This window comes from Capsicum annuum, chromosome 8 (assembly GCF_002878395.1).
Source record: "Capsicum annuum cultivar UCD-10X-F1 chromosome 8, UCD10Xv1.1, whole genome shotgun sequence".
Lineage (NCBI taxonomy): Eukaryota > Viridiplantae > Streptophyta > Magnoliopsida > Solanales > Solanaceae > Capsicum > Capsicum annuum.
Window position 1 is genome coordinate 49,516,739 of NC_061118.1, and position 19,711 is coordinate 49,536,449.

The 19,711-nt window shown below is 37.9% G+C and overlaps 1 protein-coding gene across 1 annotated transcript in view; it reads left to right on the forward strand.

The window, feature by feature from the left end:
- Positions 1 to 10,570, forward strand: part of LOC107839040 — a 25,073-nt gene extending 14,503 nt beyond the window's left edge. Inside the window, exons 7-10 of the mRNA XM_016682380.2 lie at positions 8,155 to 8,283; positions 8,864 to 9,081; positions 9,596 to 9,749; positions 10,000 to 10,570. Coding sequence (XP_016537866.1) covers positions 8,155 to 8,283; positions 8,864 to 9,081; positions 9,596 to 9,749; positions 10,000 to 10,218 — 720 coding nt within the window. The 3' untranslated portion in view covers positions 10,219 to 10,570. The remainder of the gene's footprint in view (positions 1 to 8,154; positions 8,284 to 8,863; positions 9,082 to 9,595; positions 9,750 to 9,999) is intronic.
- Positions 10,571 to 19,711: the final 9,141 nt, after the last annotated feature.

The following is a 19,711-nucleotide window of genomic DNA, read 5'->3' on the forward strand; positions in this document are numbered from 1 at the left end:
AATGACGGTGTTTTACGACTAGGACTTAAATTAGCCATAACATCTTGCCCGTATATCGGATTTGGGTGAATCTTATATCGATGGAAAGCTCATTCAATTTCCCACACTACATAATTGATTAACATGGAAAATTTACATAGGATTTATGGCTTTTGGATCATCTACGCATAGAAATGACAATTTTCGTTCTAGCCCGAAATGCGGGGTGTTACATTATCTCCCCCTTGGGATCATTCGTCCCCGAATGATGGGTAGGAACGTTGAAGCTTAAAGGTATGGAATAACGCGAACCTGATGTGTCTTCTAAGAAAGGATATAACTGATCTGAAACATTTAAACTTCTATCGTGAAACTGAATTCTGAGCTGACTTATTCTGAGCTGACTTGACTTTACTTGCTTCAAAGAGTTGATTCATGCTGAGAGTTTATGATTCCCACCGAAGTGTTTATGCTCAAATCACACACATTGGATTTGGAAGTGATAACTTATGTAGGTACGAATCATGAGGCAACAAGATTTAGATCGTATAAAGGTATTACACTGTCTGAGCTAAAATAGCTGGAAAAAATTTAAGATAATGTGTTGAACTCTTATGAACTGAGTCATGTCTAAATAACTGAATCTGAAACATGATGCTTGGACTGAACTGAGTTCGCAACTTACACGGATGGAATAGATTATCTTTTGGAATGGTCATACGTATTGGACTTCGGATAGTAGGACTGGTTGAAAAGGTAGGGAACCGCAGTAACTTGTCTGCCTTACTGTTAAGCTGAATTGCTGGCTACACAGACTTAAAACTTATACTTAATTGAAGTATCTCTTCAACACTCTTTCTAAAGAAGTCCTAGTAGCATTAGGGAGCAAAGAATCTCTGACAGGAGTTACACAAAACATCCAACTAAGGAATTACGACAATGATACTACTCTATGGCGTGGACTATAGACATATAACTCGTAAATTAGGATAGAATTACCAAACCTTAGGCAATGCAGCTTCTTACTTTCAAGATTAGCCACACTTCTAAAATATTCTCTCAACTATACTTTCCCCTTAAACACCATGCTCATTGATTCCACTTATTTTTTTCTCACATGGCCACTGATATTTCCATCTACTAATGTCTAAACTGCTAAATCCCTTCATCATCTTCAAGCCTAACTCAAAATCACAAGATGCACCACATAATACTGTAGTACTAGTCTGAATCATAAATTTAGTACACCCTGCATTTCATAACTCCTCATCTTATGCCTAATTCTTTTTGCCACTCCAACACGCACCTTCGACTTCGTATTAGACATTCACACACACTCAAAGCATCCATCCGCATGTATACAGACATGATGTTCAAGCCTATCTTCATACCCACATATGCACTTCTAAATAACCACTCATAAAGTATATTTCTCATATTCTCTAATACTCCTATCCATAACAACTTTCTTGCAATATTCAGATGATACACATAAAATATTCTCAACTAACCAAGCCATACATGAAACTTCACCTCAAAATTCTTTCAACATATGGACTTACATAAAACAAGCACACAACAATTTTTCCCAAATATAACACATAAAACTTCAACTAACCTTGACACGTATCAAAGACTCGGCCTCAATCTTACTCCACAATTACCGCCTTAACTCAAATAAGCACACAACCATCTTTCATCAACAAGAACTGTTTACTCTTTCCCATCTAAACAACTGTTCATCATCACTATCTCGACCTAAGGGAAAAAGGTCACTGAAAAATTGGAATATCGGAATCCGGAACATGAGGGGAGTACTAAGCATAACTTGATACCCTACTGAGGCGTGGGGAATAGAGCACTCACGGCATGGACTCATTGAAGAGATCTAATCTGAGGACGTACCTGATATGAATCTAAATTTTCACTGATCTTTAAGAGTATCACATGTGCACAAGAGTCATGAACTGCATGACCTGAATTTTTGGAATTCATAACTTACGAAAAGTGATTCTGACTGCTGAACTAACTGGGAACTTATCATACTAGGAACTAGGAGAGTACATGATTCCTTATCATATGCATGAACACGAGCTATGATCATGAAGCTGAACATAAAGCATGAGTATGTATCGGAATAACTGCAGTAAACTGCTGAAATAAGAATAGATTGAGCATCATTCTTTCTCATGGCCAATTCCACAACTTACTAGCACATCTATTATCATCTGAAAACTTGACTTGGTTACTCGTTCTATCATCTCCCCCTTAGATTTAAGCCACTACTCTAAGTCTGTGAACCACTATATACACTCCGATATAAACTGAAATCACTTTACTCTAGAGTCGGGGATATAACAATACATATAAAACTAAACTTACCCTGTAAGACGGTATCTTCATGTATAGCAACCAATGCTAATACCTCCTTCAAAAATTTAACCCTTAGGTTTCTATAGCCCCAAAAGTCATCATATAACAGCTTAACGTTTACCAACTTAGGTTCTCCTAACACTAAACATGGATATCTCTAAACCTTTGACGGACCATACCACTTCTGTCATTGTCCACCAGCATCATGCCTGCAAACTTATATTCTAAACCATGAGAGTCAAGATTATATCAAAAGGCTCAACATCATCAATCAAAACTCCTTAACTTAGCTATTAGAACACCATATACCATCTAACTAGTCTTTCTCCACCTAGCAACTCAACGGCACCACTAGTCACACACAACATGCAATAGCCTTAGAAAAATACCGCAACCTCATATCACCTTGACATACTTCTACTTCATACATACGACATCATACTTCATTACGAATCAAATAAACTTAAGCTCTTGCATGCACTGTTCAAGCCTATTAGATCGCTTCCATAAAACTAGTATCATTAACCAAGAAATAATCACATCCACTTTCATGACATCACTGCTATGCCTCAAAATCTACTACATACCTTCTCAAAAGTAGTACTAGTTTACAACTATCAAAGAAAAGAAAGTCAAGGGGGTAGAGTCACATAATAGACATGGTCAACCTTAATCTTATATTATAACCCCATACAATCTTATCTACTTATACGGCTTTCTCACATCACACTTACTTACCCAAGCGTACATTTAGACTACCTTCAAATTCCACAAACAACCTTGTGTCTATAATTATAACTTAGTGGCTAATCTAGCCATTTTCATACTTCCGGCAAACAACAACTCACCTTAGCTAATAACTCCTTCTCTACCTTCTACTAAACTAACACACAAGGACGTATCACTTTAACACCAACTCAATCTCATGCCAAAAGATTCGGCTATACATACATTCAGTAAATCGCCGATACCACTTTTCTTGCCATTACGCCTCTAAACCCCAGTTCCAACTAACACAAGAACAACAAAATGAACAACAAGTTGCTAGTGAATCGAAATAGGCCCCACATGGCTCCACTAGACTTTGATTTTGTGTTTTGAACAAGAAATAAAATGAATGACAAGGCAACGATGCTAGTGAATCGAAAGAGCCTCACATGGCTTCACTAGACTTTCAGTTTCAACGACTCAATGATAACAAAATTACAAGAGATAGAAACTTGACACTCATCATTCCACGATCTAAGAATACACATCTTACTCTGTATATAAAAAAGAAAATCTGAGTCAAACACTCACCTCAAAGACTACCATACAATCCACACATGCTACTAGTTACCACATTAGTCTATCACTATAAATGGTAAATCATTCTCAAACATCAGTTATTCAACTAAACATATTTATCTACACAAAAGTCACCCTCACTCTGATTTCTAGCCTTGCGACTTCACATCACCAACTTCTTGGTCCAATATCACTACCAATAGGTTATGACACCGTCACTTTAACTTATACTACTACTCAAGTGGAAATACAGTTCCAACATTCTGCGATACATCATCCCCCTTAAGCGTGATGTCAGCAACATAAATTCTGAAAAGGACTGAATACACTCAATACCGCAGGCTGAAAGGCACGATTTCATCAGAATCAAAGTTCACACTAGAATAAATACACTCTAAGGCACTAACGGACTCTTCACAAGTCCTTGCACAATTTCAAAATCTTATATGGCTCAATCAGAAAGAACCATGTCATTTAGACTCTAAACTTCTGTACTTGAATCACCCCAATAATGAGACATGTCTGAGAACATCAGAGTAAGGAAAAAATTGGGATGACTGTTACTTTCATATGAGCCACATCATAGCATGAATTAGAGTATGAAAGAGGAACATTCTGACTCTGTTGCACGAACTAGAACATGAAGAAAGAGAGACATTCCTAAACGCCTTGTAGCCTCCTGCTTATAAGTGTGGCGCGCTACACACCCATAAACAAGACTCTACCCGACGCGATTTCGCAGACACCCTGGGACTATGAACCGTGCTCTGATACCAAGTTTGTCACGACCCGAACTATGGCCTAGCCGTGACGGACATCCTGAACCATGAAGACCCGAACGTCCTACTTTATCTGATCTGGTAATCATGCACAACATTCATATCATAAAAGAAAATGCGGAAATAAAATCTGATTCGGAAATATGGTCATTAACTCTGGATTTCAAGTCAAAAGAAAGAAAGCTGCAATTCAAAACATCTGAATAAGATCTGACTCAGTCTGCGAAATCTCAACTACATCTCAAAACTATTCCGAAAACTGGGACAAGGCCCCGGTGGACGTAAACAGAAATAAATAACATAATCTGAAAGACACAGGCCTTCTGGAATTAAGAAGGCTCACCAACTGCACACTTCACTGTTGTCTGAAAACTCTACTGTTTAGCAGGACCTCTGAACTGAGCTTTAGACCCTGGGAGGTAGGGGGTCAATACAAATGTACTGGTACGCAGAGCAAACCCACAATAATAATTTATATTCAACATATATGAGAGCAATTTAAAACAGTTCATAAACATATCATATGGTAAGAAATCACATGGGCATTTTCGCAAGACTCTGTAAAATCATCTGAACTCTGAGACATTCTTTGTTTTACTTCTGCGCTAGGTGGTATGCCCTACAACTCTGAAATTCCACGGGCTATATGGAAGCTGCCATTAACTCGGCAGCCAAGCCCCCAACCCAAGTGTGCTGCGAGGGTCGAAGTCTCTGAATCTACTATGCCACACGGCCGTCGCTAGCATACAAAAATAATCTACCTGTATCGACAAATATGGTTTCAGGCTAAGAGTTACTTGAACTCAAGCCCTCTTCGGGTAACCACGCAACCCTCTTTAAGCCTATTTTAACTTTTTAAAATCATGCATCTTCTGAAAACATACTCTGAAATCTCTTATCTGTTCTGGCATACATACTTATGGTATCGTCATACCATTGACTTGCATGTCACATCTATGAGCCATTATTAGCATATTACAATCTCCGTTTTCAAAACATAAATTCGGGACCACTATATCAATAAATCGTTTCAAAGAACTCTTTCTCTAAAACTCATGTAAACACATGTATGCAACTCTGTTTGTCAAACTTTCAATGATGCAAGGTGGTCATGTCAAATCTTTTAATCTCATGCAAATCTTTCTCTTTTAACTAAATATATTTACATCAAGAAACTCCCTCTCTTAAATCTCTAAATCATGCTCAAAATACTATGGTATTTGAGTAAACAAATTTCAAGCCATAAATCATGCATTCCAAATCCTTCACATTAAGATCATAAACTTAAAGTCATCACAAGAGAGGGATTTCATAAGTTGTGCTCTCAAACAATCTTAAATCTAAATTTTCATACATATACATATACATGTAAATCAATTTAAGGGGGAAAGGCCTAAAGACCAAATCAACAATATAATTAAACATTCATAATGCATTATAAAATCATGTATTTCAAAAATCCCTTTCTAAATTCATGCTTGATAACCTTTAAATCATGTTCTAGTGTTTACAAGCCCATGTAGTTTTTAGGATAAACCCCACGTACCTCAAATAGGAAATTAGAGACTGATTCTTGAAGCCTACGGTTTGGGGATTCCAAATCTTCAATCAATTTCGAAAACCCATGGTTGAATCTTGAGATTCTTGGAAGAGGTTTTGGGATGCTTAGGGTTTTTACTTTGTAGAGAATGAAGATTTGGGCATAAAGTGCTTTTGTTATGCCATTGATTGTATGTTTATAGACGGATTGGGGTAGGGTAATTTCCCAAAATACCCCCTTCTAACCCTTAACGTAACCAAAAAAATATGACTGGGAGCCCGATTTTATGGGCCCGCGACGCGCCACTATCGCGGGCTCACTGGAAATTGACGAATGGGATTCTTGGGGTCACTGCGACGCGGAGCCATCGCGTTGTCCCACTGGTTGGGACGTGGAACTTCAGCGCGACGCGCCACAATCGCGCTAGGCTACTGGAATTTGACAATTGCTAAATAGACCACCTCCGCGACGCGCCAAGCACAAAAATGATGGTGTTTTATGACTAGGACTTAAATTAGCCATAACATCTTGCCCGGGTATCGGATTTGGGCGAATCTTATATCGACAGAAAGCTCATTCAATTTCCCACACTACATAAATGATTAACATGGAAAATTTACATAAAAATGACGGTTTTCGTTCTAGCCCGAAATGCGAGGTATTGCAGACTCGTCCTTGATGAGATAGGCTAATCTCATAACTTGAATAAGCTGCAAAATCTGAGTTCTCCATATCAGATAATTTGATGGCTTAAGCTTAATAGGAACAGAAGCAATGAGGTGGTGCAGTGAGGAAGTAGAGAGTGAGTTTGAGGCTGATGCCTTTTTGGAATAGGACTGTTTTAGTAATCAGAGAATTGGTTAGCGGAAGAAAGCTTAGCACTCTGATACCATGTGATAATCTGATGCTATGTAGAAGAGAAAGATTTGTATATTGATTATTTAAACATAGTACATCAGCAGTGTATTTATATACACACAGTACACTAGAGTCATACATACACTAAAATCCTAGTACAAGTTTTAAACTAGCTAAGATTAGAACTAGTTCTGTTGTAACATGAACTCTACTAGTAACATGATATTAACTACTGAAGCTTATCACTTACAACTAGAGCTTATCTCTAAGTAATCTTATCATTATCTTCAACACTTACAACTTCAGCGGGACCCCCTTTTTACTTTTTTTAACACAACTTTTCCTCTATACTATTATATGGAACAAGAAGAAGCTAACTCGTGGCTTCACAAGTTTAATCAACAAATTTTGGTGGTTCTCTTTTTCAAATATTTTCTTGATAGTTGTACTGAGGCAAAGGTGGACTATAATAACGGATGACAGAGCAATTTATATTTAGATAGAGTGTGATTTGTGGCTATTGTTAACTTCTTTGGTCTTCTGTTGATTGGTGGATATTAAGCGAGGATGTTGGTTTTCATTCAATACCTCAATTACCTCTCTTGACCTGAACAACAGACATCATAGGTTATTAGAGTAGACTTAGAGGCAATAATAATTGAAGCTCTTCATACGTTACAGTACAATGATACATCGATATATATAATACAAGGAAGTAAAAGTATTATAGGTGAAACTTACTACTAGAAATTAGCTATGAAGGAGTCCTAACTAGAAGAGGTTGCTGGTGATCTCTTATGATAGGATAGGTCCAATATAGGTGTTTGCCTGCATAGGATGGTGAATGGATGCCATGAAGGTGTTGCCTGGGTTTGTCGTATACCTTTCCTAAACTTGAAGATGCTTATACTATGTTTTCTCTGCTAAAATAAGTACTAAATGAATGTTATTATAATCTTGAATGGGATTATAATCAACTTTGTCCTGCAATTCAGTAACGCAAATAGTGTGTCTAGTTGAAAGGTGGCACATCTAGACAATGCATGATATTTGGCAAGGGATTGGCAGCTTTACAATTGAAAGCTGTCTAGTTTTTTCTGGGACTTCCTATTATGATAGATTTTACCACCAAAAATTCATTGACAGTGTAGCAACTAGCAAGTGATTAGTTGGATAGGATGGCCTCCAGTGGCTGACCTCAAATTGGTCATGCACAGATAAACATATTGACAAGTTTGAGTTTTTGATTTATATATTTTCCTGAATGTTTTGCGTATTAGTACCATTTTTGATGATTTTCTTGCTACTGTTCAATTTTAAATTTTTTATGAAATCTAGGAAGTCATTGCTGGTTGTTATCTTCGAGATGTAACAAGTTCTACATCTCGAGTGAGCCAGGAAGAAAGGCAAAATGTTGCCAATGTGGCGAAAGAGGGAGTTAGGAAGCGTCGTGGTTGGCGTATGCAGGTAAAAGCACTTCAATTTTTGTCATACAGCTCATTTATTTTTTGTTTCAATGATGCCACCAAATACAAATAGATGCATGGATGGTTTAGGCTTATAATACTGTTTTCTGTTATGGCTAATATGTCACTTGGCAATATGGTGTAACTATTGGTTGTGACATGGCATAACAATTATTTTAGATTTAACGTCTTTATTCAAGTTGCATTGTCATGAATTTGATATTTAGTCTCTCAATTGAGAGTGGTGGCCAAGGTTGAGGCACTTGGTGTTAATCTCAGTCTAGCATTTCAAAATACTTCAGAAGGGAATAGGGATTGTATGCTTTAATTCTCAGTCTTTGCCTGATTTAGGTTTATTTAAGAAATAATAGTTCACTGGTAATTGCTTGTACTTAGTGCGTTACCAAAAATGGCAATCAAGCATTGCCAGGAGTTATGGGGGCTTTAACTTAGATATTTCTTCACTTCTGTTCTTCCCTTGTTTGTGTAGCGCTCAACCAACTATTAATTATGATCTCGTATAAAATAGTACTACTATTTTCAATGAAAAATATAATTTTACTTGCCCATTTGGTTTGCAGACATCTCAAACCCCTCTACGTCACCTATCTCCAAGCAGTCTTCTAGATTCCATTTGCTGGTCGATATCTGATCCAACTTCGACTGCTTCTATTTACATGGATTCTTCTAGTGTTGAAGATACAAACCAACAGAATACATCTGTATTTTTTGATGCAAAGGACGATCAAAAAGCATCTGAAGCTTCATTTGTGAACCTATCCCGGACGCTTTCAGAAAGGTTTGTTAGATCTCTTACTTTCTATGACTGTTACAGTTTCAACTAGCAGACATAAAACTTTTGAAATGCATTTCTTTCACCTTGACAAAAGCATGCCACTGCCATGGTATCTTGCAATGTATCTTTTTAGCTGTCAAATAGGAGCTTGATATTTGTATGCACATTATTACGTAGATCATTGTTTCGCTGAGCGTATCATGTTGGTTCTTTTTGTGGGCAATGAACAAACAAGGTTTTTCAGAAATGGCAGTTGATTAAAGGCATGTGTTGTGGTCACATTCACATGGGTACTTGTTAGAATTTAGTATAGGACAATTCAAAGACTAATATCAAACTATTAGGTTACTATTTGCAGAACTGGTACACTAGGCCTAGGACCAGAATTGCAACTTAGCTCAATTATTGAGGAGTATAGATATGATTTACTCTTTTTTTTTTAAAAAAAATTTATCTTGTATTATGTAAAGCACTTGTACTGATCTTCCTTTGGTTATTTGTGTTTGTTTGATTGCAGTGAGAAAGCTGAGCTGATATTGAAAACCAACTTCCTTACCATACTGTTTCCAGTTGATCGATTTTCTGAAATGGGTCCATGTTCGAGGACCTTCTTTAGTGAAAAAGGGTTCACGTGTTTACAGGTGTTGGATTACATATATGCATTTTATCAGGTATTGAATTTATCCTTTGCTAGAGTCACCTGGTTGTATTGAATTTATCCTTTGCTAGAGTCACCTGGTTATATTGAATTTATCCTTTGATAGAGTCACCTGGTTTTATTTAAAATGGATAATAACAGAAAGACTTCATTATTTTAAATGAACTGGATCAGTTTTCACACTTTATTTTTGCTTTGGCAAGTTGAAAATGCTCTCTAATTGGATTCTTATTCCTAAGACATTGCGTTTATGATATGCATAGGAAAGCATGTCCAGTGGAGAGGTAGAGGTAGCGATTCACACAGATTCAAGGAATGCTGACCGACTAAGATCAGTTTATTCCAGTAAAGAGACTAGCCAGCGTGGTTTTGTAGAATTCAAGCGAATAGAATTTCTTGGTAGCCGTAAAAGTTTTGAAATGTTGAAGCGTGTTTCTGGTGATAACAACTGTAACGTCTATGAGTTATTAATCAGAGCATAAGTTCATAGGAGGAAACACAGTTGATTAGGCTGGTTACGTGTACAACTGGCCTTCAAAGTGCAGACTTGGATAATGAAGAAGGTAAGTGGAGATTAAGAAAAGCTGTACATATTCATCATCAAAATTCATTTTTGTAATGTGATGTTTCATAAATTTGTAAAGAAAAAAAGGTAAACTAACCGTATGTATTTTGATCCTTAGTCGCCGTCTTCTTTTAATTTGTAGTATTATTTCAGGTCCCATTGACTATGCTCCAATTTGTATTGACACTGGAACAGTTTTCCTGATCTAAGTGACTGATGGGATGTCTTCCCAATCCTGTTTAATGGAGTGTATAACATTCTATTTGCAATTGTCATCTTTTAGAATTTGGAGTGTGCAAATAATATGCTCCAAAACTTGTTATACTGAGTAGATTTGTCAGATATCTCTGGACGCTCCTTGTTTCGATAACACAAATGAGAATCAATTCCAATATGTACAGTTGTCTTGTGGCACTTCAATACTAACTGATCGATTTCTAAATGTCTGGGATGCACCTTTCTGTTATATGCTAGTGCCATTCTCTTCTGGTATAGTTGGCCATGACATACTAACAACATCAATCTTTTTTCATCAATCTAGCTTAATTGCTCTAATCGAGTCTTGATTCACTAATCATCATCAATCTCAGCTTCCACGATGACTCAGAGAGATGGAATCTTTGTTTCTGTATGTATAGCTTCGATCTCATGTACCAACAAATTAAGAGTTGCACCTATTTAAGTGCAAACTATAGTACGATTGAAAGACAGCTTTTTATGCCATTGTTGGAAACTTGCACCAGCTTGTGGATTATCTTTTTTCGGTTCTTATTGGTAGCTTCCACTAAAGAGATACAGAGTGGAAGATGGAAAAAATAATCGTATGTTGTTAATTGTATGACAGCTATTTAAAGAGTCTGTACAAGACTATATACAAGACCTATATCAACAAGGATAGACTTAAAGCTACAACAACTATAAGAACTCTACAACAACTAGGTGTCTAGTATTATCCGTTATTACACCCCCGCAAAAAGAGACTCTTGGAAGTGGTTTGGTCAGTATATCTGCCACTTGATCAGCTGAGTGAAGGTGTTGAACTGCGATATCCTTGTGTTGAACTTGTTCACGATCAAAATGAAAATCAATAGCAATATGCTTCATCCGACTATGGAACACTGGGTTGGCACAAATGTAGGTGGTGCTAACATTGTCACAAATTATCCGAGGAATATCTGAAATACGAAATCGAAGCTCATGAAGTAAATTTGTTACCCAATTGGTCTAAAAAATAGTAGCTGCAACAGCCCGATATTCTACTTCTATGGATGAACGGGAGACAGGTCTTTGCTTTTTAGAGGACCATGATATCAGAGAGCTGCCAAGGTAAATAACATAACCTGTGGTGGAGGTTCAATCAAGAGGATCTCCAGTCCAGTCAGAATTTGAGTAGGCTAGAAGACAATGATTATATTCTTTGGCAATTCGGAGGCCAAATGAGGATATTTGGTATACATACCGAAGAAGACGTTTCATGGCTGTCCAATGAGATATGAGGGGCTGGTGCATGGACTGTGAGAGTTTGCTGACAATAAATGCTATGTACGGATGTGTAAAAGAAAGGTAATGAAGTTTACTGATGATCTGCCTATAAAGAGAGCCATCAACTAGAGAATCTTCCGCGGACTCTGGGAAAGTTACAGTAGAAGCCATTGGTGTTGGAACATCTTTGCAGTTTTGCATATTAAATTCCTGCAAAAGATCTATAATGTACTTCTGTTGAGACAACAGAAAACCAGGATAAGACAAGACTTCAACACTAAGGAAATAATGAAGTGGACCAAGATCCTTCAGTGAGAATCGGGTCGCAAGATTATCAATAATACTTTGAACACCACGAATCTGATTACCAGTAACAATTATGTCATCAACATATACTAGGACGTAAACAATAAACTCAAAATTCTGCAGGATGAACAATGAAGAATCAGATTGGCACTTAATAAACCCCAAAGTAACCAAATAATTTTTGAGTTCAGTGTACCTGGTCCTAGGGGCATGTTTGAGTCCATAAATAACTTTTTTAGCTTGCAAACATGCTTCAGATGTGCAGAAGATTCAAAATTGGGTGGTTGGCGCATATAGACTTCCTCATCAAGACGACGTTGCAGGAAGGCATTATTGATATCAAGTTGACGAATGGGCCAGCTTTGTTGTGTTGCAATCGCAAGAACTATTCAAATAGTTGCTGGTTTTACTACTGGGATGAAAGTGCATTGGAAATCAAGGCCAGGCCGTTGTGTGAATCCTTTAGCAACCAAGCTAGCTTTGAACTTGTCAACAAAACCATCAGGATGATATTTAACCCAAAAAAGCCACTTATAATCCACTACATTTTTTGAAGGATCACATGGTACCAACTCCCATGTCCGGTTCCGCACTAAGGCATCAAATTCATTTTTTCATAGCTTTACGCCAATGTAGGACTTGTTGAGCTTGCTTAAAGGTTCTAGGCTAGGAGAAAATGGTTTGAACAATAGTGTGGAATTGCGTAGGCTTAAGGCTATTAGTCTTAGATCGAGTAATCATGTTATGAGTGGGCATTGATGTAGAGCTAGGGGAAACAAGAGAAGGTTGTGGGGCCGCAGGAGATGGGACAAGTGACGAGGAAGAGGGTTATACCACAAGGTTCTGAGTCAAAGGACCAGTAGACTTATTTCGATGCTGGTAAGTGATTATTGTGGATTACGGCTGCATATTTAAATGGGGAGAAGAATGAACTCGTGAGGCTGAAATATTTGGCTGAGGTGAATTGCGGTTAGATACTGAATTTTGTATGGTAAGGGAATGGGGAAGTGGAGATACTGGAGAAGGAGAAGAAGTAACAGATAAGGGAGAAACTGAATTACCTGAGACAGTGGTACCTGTTAAGGAAGAGGAGATGGGTGAGTGTGTGTCCATGGGTTACTGCACAATGTGAGTAGGAAGCTCATAAGAATCATGTGAATATTGAGTATTATCCTGTGGTTTCTGTTCGCTTGAACAAATTTTCCAAGATACATTTTTATTTTGTGTGTTTTTCAAATGAGAAAAAATATTTTCGAATGGAAATTGGTTTTCTAGAAATAAAACGTCACAAGATAAATATATTTTGAAAGTGAAAGGATCAAAACATTAGCGGCAGTAATGTTTATTCGAAAATCCTAGATAAACACATGGTGTCAAACGGGGCTCGAATTTGTTTTTGGCATATGATTTGAGCCATGGATAACACAAGCAACCAAATACTTTAATGGAGTCATACTTGGCATAATTTGAAATAAAATTCCAAAGGGACTCTTATGTTGAAGATTCAGTGTAGTTAGCCTATTTATAAGATAAACGGCTTGTTGACAGGCAAAACTCCAAAAGTGTGAGGGTATAGACGCTTGGTGCAACAAGGTTCTAGCAGTTTCAATAACATGCCGGTGTCATCTTTCGACTAGAGCAACTCTCTGTGGAGTATATGTGGGTGACACTAAGTGCTCTATGCTATGTGCTTTGAGATATGAGTGTAGGCTCTGAAATTCGCCACCACCATCAGTGTAAAAAGATTGAATTTTGGTATTGAATTTGCGTTCAAGCAATGGATACAGATTTTGGAAAACTACCAAAGTTTCATTTTTTGATTTTTAAGTGAACAACCACATATATTTTGAAAATACACATACTATCTTTTCTTATCAATTGACAAAACTGCAGATGGACCCCATAAATCGCTATAAAGGATTTGCAGGGGCTTATTACTTTGCAGTGAATTTTCTGAAAAGTCAACTTGTGCATTTTATTTGAATAACAAGAGTTACAAATGGAGCTAGCTTTAGGATTTGAAACGAGAAGGGAAAACTAACTCAATATAGTATCTAAAACTTGACGATTAGGATGGCCTAAACGCGACACCACAAGTGAATTGAACAGCAACATTGCATTTAGGAGAACGATGTGTACAGCCCGATGGCCACTCATACAGCCCATCTTTATTCTGCCCCCGAACTAGAGACGCCCCCGTACTCGGATCTTTCACAAGATAATGGAAAAGAAAAAATTCAATAGAGGAATGATTATCACGATAAAAATTAGAAATAGAAATAAGATTATTTTTAATGACAGGGGAGCATAAGGTATTAAGAAGTTTGAAATGATGATTTGATGCACTTATGTTAGTGTTACCGGTATGGGATATTGAAATAGTGTTACCATTGCCCATAGTTATCTCTTTGGTGCTGTGGTAGTCATGTACAGTGCCTAGGCTTTGAGCATCAGATGCAATATGATGAGTGGCTCCACTATCGATGCTCCAAGGGGTCTATTGAGAAGGAAAATGAGCAGTAAAGTTTACCCGGGCTTGCAGATGGTTATGTGACTGCGATTTGCATACTTTAGCGGAATGACCTACACGATCACATAGTTGGCAGCAAAGGTTTTTATCAGAGGGCTGCTGCTGCTGGTTGTTTCTTCGTGGGCGTTGTACTGGCCATTGTTGATTGTTGGAAGGAGAGTTCACACTTGGACGACGGTTGCTAGACTAATTATTGTTGCCCTGGCGAGAAGGAGTTGAGCTTGTCTTTTGTGCTACAACAACAGTAATAGGAGTTGATAATGACTTCTTGTCTTCCTCATATTTGAGAAAAAGCTCATAATCTAGAAGCTTTTCATAAAGCTCTTCTTATGAAATAGGAGAATCACGAGCACGAATGACAGTAGAGAGTTCTTGAAATTCAAATATGAGTCCACTGAGGATTTTCACAATGAGTTTTGGGTTTGATACCGGTGCACCAACAGTTGCAAGTTCGTCACAAAGTTTTAACTTGATGAAGATAAACTATGACTGGATGACAATCTTTAGAGAGGCGGGCCAATCGATCTCGCAAGCTAAAAATTCTTTTTTGAGATTTATTTGCATATGAAGTATGCAAAGCATCCCAGGCAGCTTTGGCGGAAACTGCAATAACAATAGTGGAGGAAAGCGTAGGACTAATAGAGACCAAGATAGCATTTTGAATTAGCTGATCTTGGCGATACCAAGAAAGGAACTCAGGGTTATCAATGTCTTAATTGTTCTGAGAGATGGTGCGAGTGGGTGCATGGATGGAGCCATCGAGATGCCTATAAAGATTGTGACCATGCATAAGCATTGAAACTTGAGCTTTCCACAAGGAGAAATTATGACTGCCTATTAATTTAATGGGCAGTTAGGTAACTGGATTGAATTGAACAATGGTGATGCCATTGTTGATTCCATCGGCATTGGTCACAGAAATCTTAGAGGCCATTTGTGTGAGTAAACAGAGAGAAAAAAAAGAGAGGATCAACTCGTAAGAGTTTAGATATTCTCTGATACCATAAAGAGATAGAGAGTGGAGGATGGGAAAATAATCGTATGTTATTAATTGTATGACAACTATTTAAAGAGTCTGTACAAGACTATATACAAGACCTATATCAACAAGGATAGACTTAAAGTTACAACAACTATAAGAACTCTACAATAACTAGGTGTCTAGTAATTATCCGTTATTATCCACAACCCCATTTGCTTTTGGACGATAAGGAGTTGAGTTTTGATGCATAATCTTAAATTGTTGGCATACATCTTGCATCAAATGACTATTTATATTTAAAATTGTCACGAGCCAAACCAGGGCCTGGCCATGAAAGGTATCTCAAGTCTATCGAGGACCGTAGACCACCTCCATTGCCTAGTCAAATAGAACATGATACACTACTCAGTGGATGAATTCCGAACATATAACAATATAGGAAATAATGAGCTCAAAGACATCTAAGAGTATCAACAACCAAAAACCCAATCCATAGTAATATCCACAAAGCCACTACAAATTCGAAGACAATCTAAGCTGGGACATGCCCCCGACCCTGACAATGACAATGACAATGATAATGTTAATGTGAAGTCTTCACTTCTAATTTAAGAAAGGAAAATCGATGGAATGATCAAGTCTTCCAGAGAATGGAAGCTTACCACTTCACCGCAAGCAATCCACAAATTGATCTGATCCACCTAACACTGTGCAAGAAAATTAGGATTGCCTTCGGACCCTGTATCACATGGGGATACAACGTCCTGAGACGGTTAGTGGGTTGAGCACTAGCATGTAACTCTTGAAAACCCTAATGTTCTTGCTCAAGAGAATTTGAGAGAGTTTAAGAAGTTATTTCAATTTGTCTTCGAGTGATAATAATAACCTAAAGGGGTTTTAAGTTGTGGGTTATGTTTTAGGGAAAAAGGAAAATATCCAGAATGCCCTTAGTAAAAAGACTGAAATTATCGCCCAGTCGCTACGGGTGACCTTACGACTCATAGGGTCACCCTATGACTCATGACCCTTAGTCGTAGTCCAGACAGTGTCCAAGGGCACCCATACTATTCTAGTTGTGACTGAGTTATAAGACTCGTCAAGGGACCTAACGACTCGTAAGGTCCTAGTCGTAGTGTTAGCAGAAAATTTGTCAATCAACACTAGTTTGGCTATGGATGGAAAAACATGACTCATATAGAGTCTTTACAATTTGTTAGGAGCCAATCGTAATCATAATAAAAATTTGGCCGATTCACACTCGTCAGGATATGATTAGGGTCCTATGACCCTGTAATGATACCCTACGACTCATAGGGTGAGTCGTAGTCTGGGCAGTAAGCCTATAAGTTAAGAAAATTTCATGGACCAAAATTCAGGGTGTTTCATTCTCCCCTCTTAGGATCATTCATCCTCGAATAATGAGACAAGGCATCCCTTAGCACGACTTAACGCGGAATATAACAACACTTACCTTTAACAAAGATAGAAAACAAAGAAGTCAAGGAAATCACAACTTTCTTTAACAAAGTCAGAAAACAAAGATGCTAAGATTAACACATACCTTAAGCACGATTATCTGGAACGGGGAACAAAACTGGGTATTTAGACTTCATGTCCTCTTCAGATTTTCAAGTAGCTTCTTCAAACTTTTGGTTCCTCTAAAGAACCTTCATCGAAATCACATCCTTAGTCCGCAATCGACGAACTTGTCGATCTAAAATCTTAACCGGGACTTCCTTGTATGAGAAAGAGTCCAAAACACCAACACTTTCTAACGGAACCACCAAGGAAGGATCACCCATGCACTTCCTCAACATCGAAACATGAAAAATCAAGTGAACGGAACCCAAATAAGGAGGCAATTCTAACTCATAAGCCATATTACCCACTCTCTTCAAAATCAAATATGGACCCACATAATGGGGACTAAGTTTTCCCTTCTTTCCAAACCACATCACTCCCTTCATGACACAATCGCTAACTTTAAATTCCAATTCCTTTCCTCTCATGTTAGCATAGGACTTTCGACAACTTTGGGCGGTCTTAAGCCAATCCTGGATCACCTTCGCCTTCTTCAGAGCCTGTTGAATCAAATCAAGACCAAATAACTCAGCCTCGCCATCCTCAAACCACCCAATAGGAGAACGACATCTCCTACCATACAAAGCCTCAAATGGAGCCATCCCAATGCTAGAGTGTTAACTATTATTATAACTTGATGAGAGGCAAATGATCAACCCAGCTACCACCAAAGTCAGTCACACAAGCCCGAAGTATAGCCTTCAATGTCTAATAGTCCTCTCCGCTTGAGGGTGAAAAGCAGTGCTAAGGTTCATCTTAGTTCCCAAACCTCTCTGAATGGAATGCCAGAAGTGAGATGAGAACTCAGTACCACGATCAGATTAATAGAAACAGGCACACCATGCAACTTGACAATTTCTTGAATGAACAACTTTGCATAATTCTCAACAGAGAAATTAGTCCTCACAGTTAAGAAATGAGCAGACTTAGTCATCCTATCCATGATGACCTAAATCAAATCAAACTTACTACGTGATTGTGGAAGACCGTTAACAAAATCTATATTAATCACCTCTCACTTCCATACAGGCAACTCAATTTTTTGAGACAATTCACCAGGCCACAACTGCTCCAACTTTACTTGCTGATAAACCTTGCACTTGGCCACATCCCTCTTCATGTTATTCCACTAATAGTTCTCTTTCAAGTCATTATGCATCTTCATCAAAATCGGATGAACCGTGTATCTTAACTCATGAGCCTCAACCAAGATCCTCTCTTTCAATCCATCAATATCAGGAACACACAACCTACCTTGGTACCTCAAGATACCATCACCACCAATCTCGAAAGCCATCACTTTCTATTGACCAACATCATCCTTGATCTGCATCAAGATAGAATCCAAAACCTATTTCTTTTTTACCTCAGTACCAAGAGATGACTTCACTACCTCTTGCATAATCACATCTCCATACTCAGAGTCTAAGAAACGTACCTTAAGATTCACCAAATGATGAATATACTTTACTAAACCTCGCTTCTCTTCATCAACATAAGATAAGCTCCCCATGGACAAATTGCTAAGAGCATCAATAACTACGTTAGCTTTACCTGAGTGATAGTGCAAACTCATATCATAATCCTTGGGCAACTCAAGCCATCTCCTTTGCCTAAGATTCAAATCCTTCTGGGTGAACACATACTACAAGATCTTATGATCAGAATACATGTCAACATGAACTCTATACAAGTAGTGGCGCCAGATCTTCAAAACAAACACCATATCTAACAACTCCAAATCATGAATCGGATAATTTCTTTCATGGACCTTTAACTATCTAGAAGTATACGCCACCATCTTATAATACTGTATAAGAAAACAACGCAATCTCACATGGGATGCATCACAATAAACCTTGAAGCTATTAGTACCCTCAACCAGGGTCAATATAGGAGCAGAAAACTTGTCAAAGCTACCCTCGCAAACATAGGACCACATAAACTTTACCTTCTTCTTAGTCAAGCTAATCAATAAAAAAGCAACCAAAAAGAAGCTCTCTATAAACCTCTTATAATATTTGGCCAAGCCCAAAAAGCTCTAAATATTGATTGGAGTTGGGTCTAGCACACTTCTTAACCACAATAACTTTCTGTGAATCGACCATGATCCTTTCACTAGAAACAACATGACTGAGAAAAGTGACAACATTCAATTGGAACTCACACTTCAAAAACTTGGCATACAAATGTTGATTCTTAAGGGTTTGCAACACTATACGGAGGTGATTGGCATGATCCTCTTCATTTCGAATATACCAGAATATCATTAATGAACATAATGACGAACAAGTCTAAAAACTTATGAATACTCAGTTCATGAGATCCATAAATGCTGTCGGGGCATTAGTCAACCCAAAAGACAACCAAGAACTAAAAATGGCCATATCGGGTACAGAAAGTAGTCTTAGGGATATCTATCTCCCTAATTTTTAACTGGTGATAACTCGACTGAAGATAAATCTTGGAGAAATACTTGGCACCCTGAAGCTGGTCAAACATGTCATCAATCCTAGGAAAAGGATATTT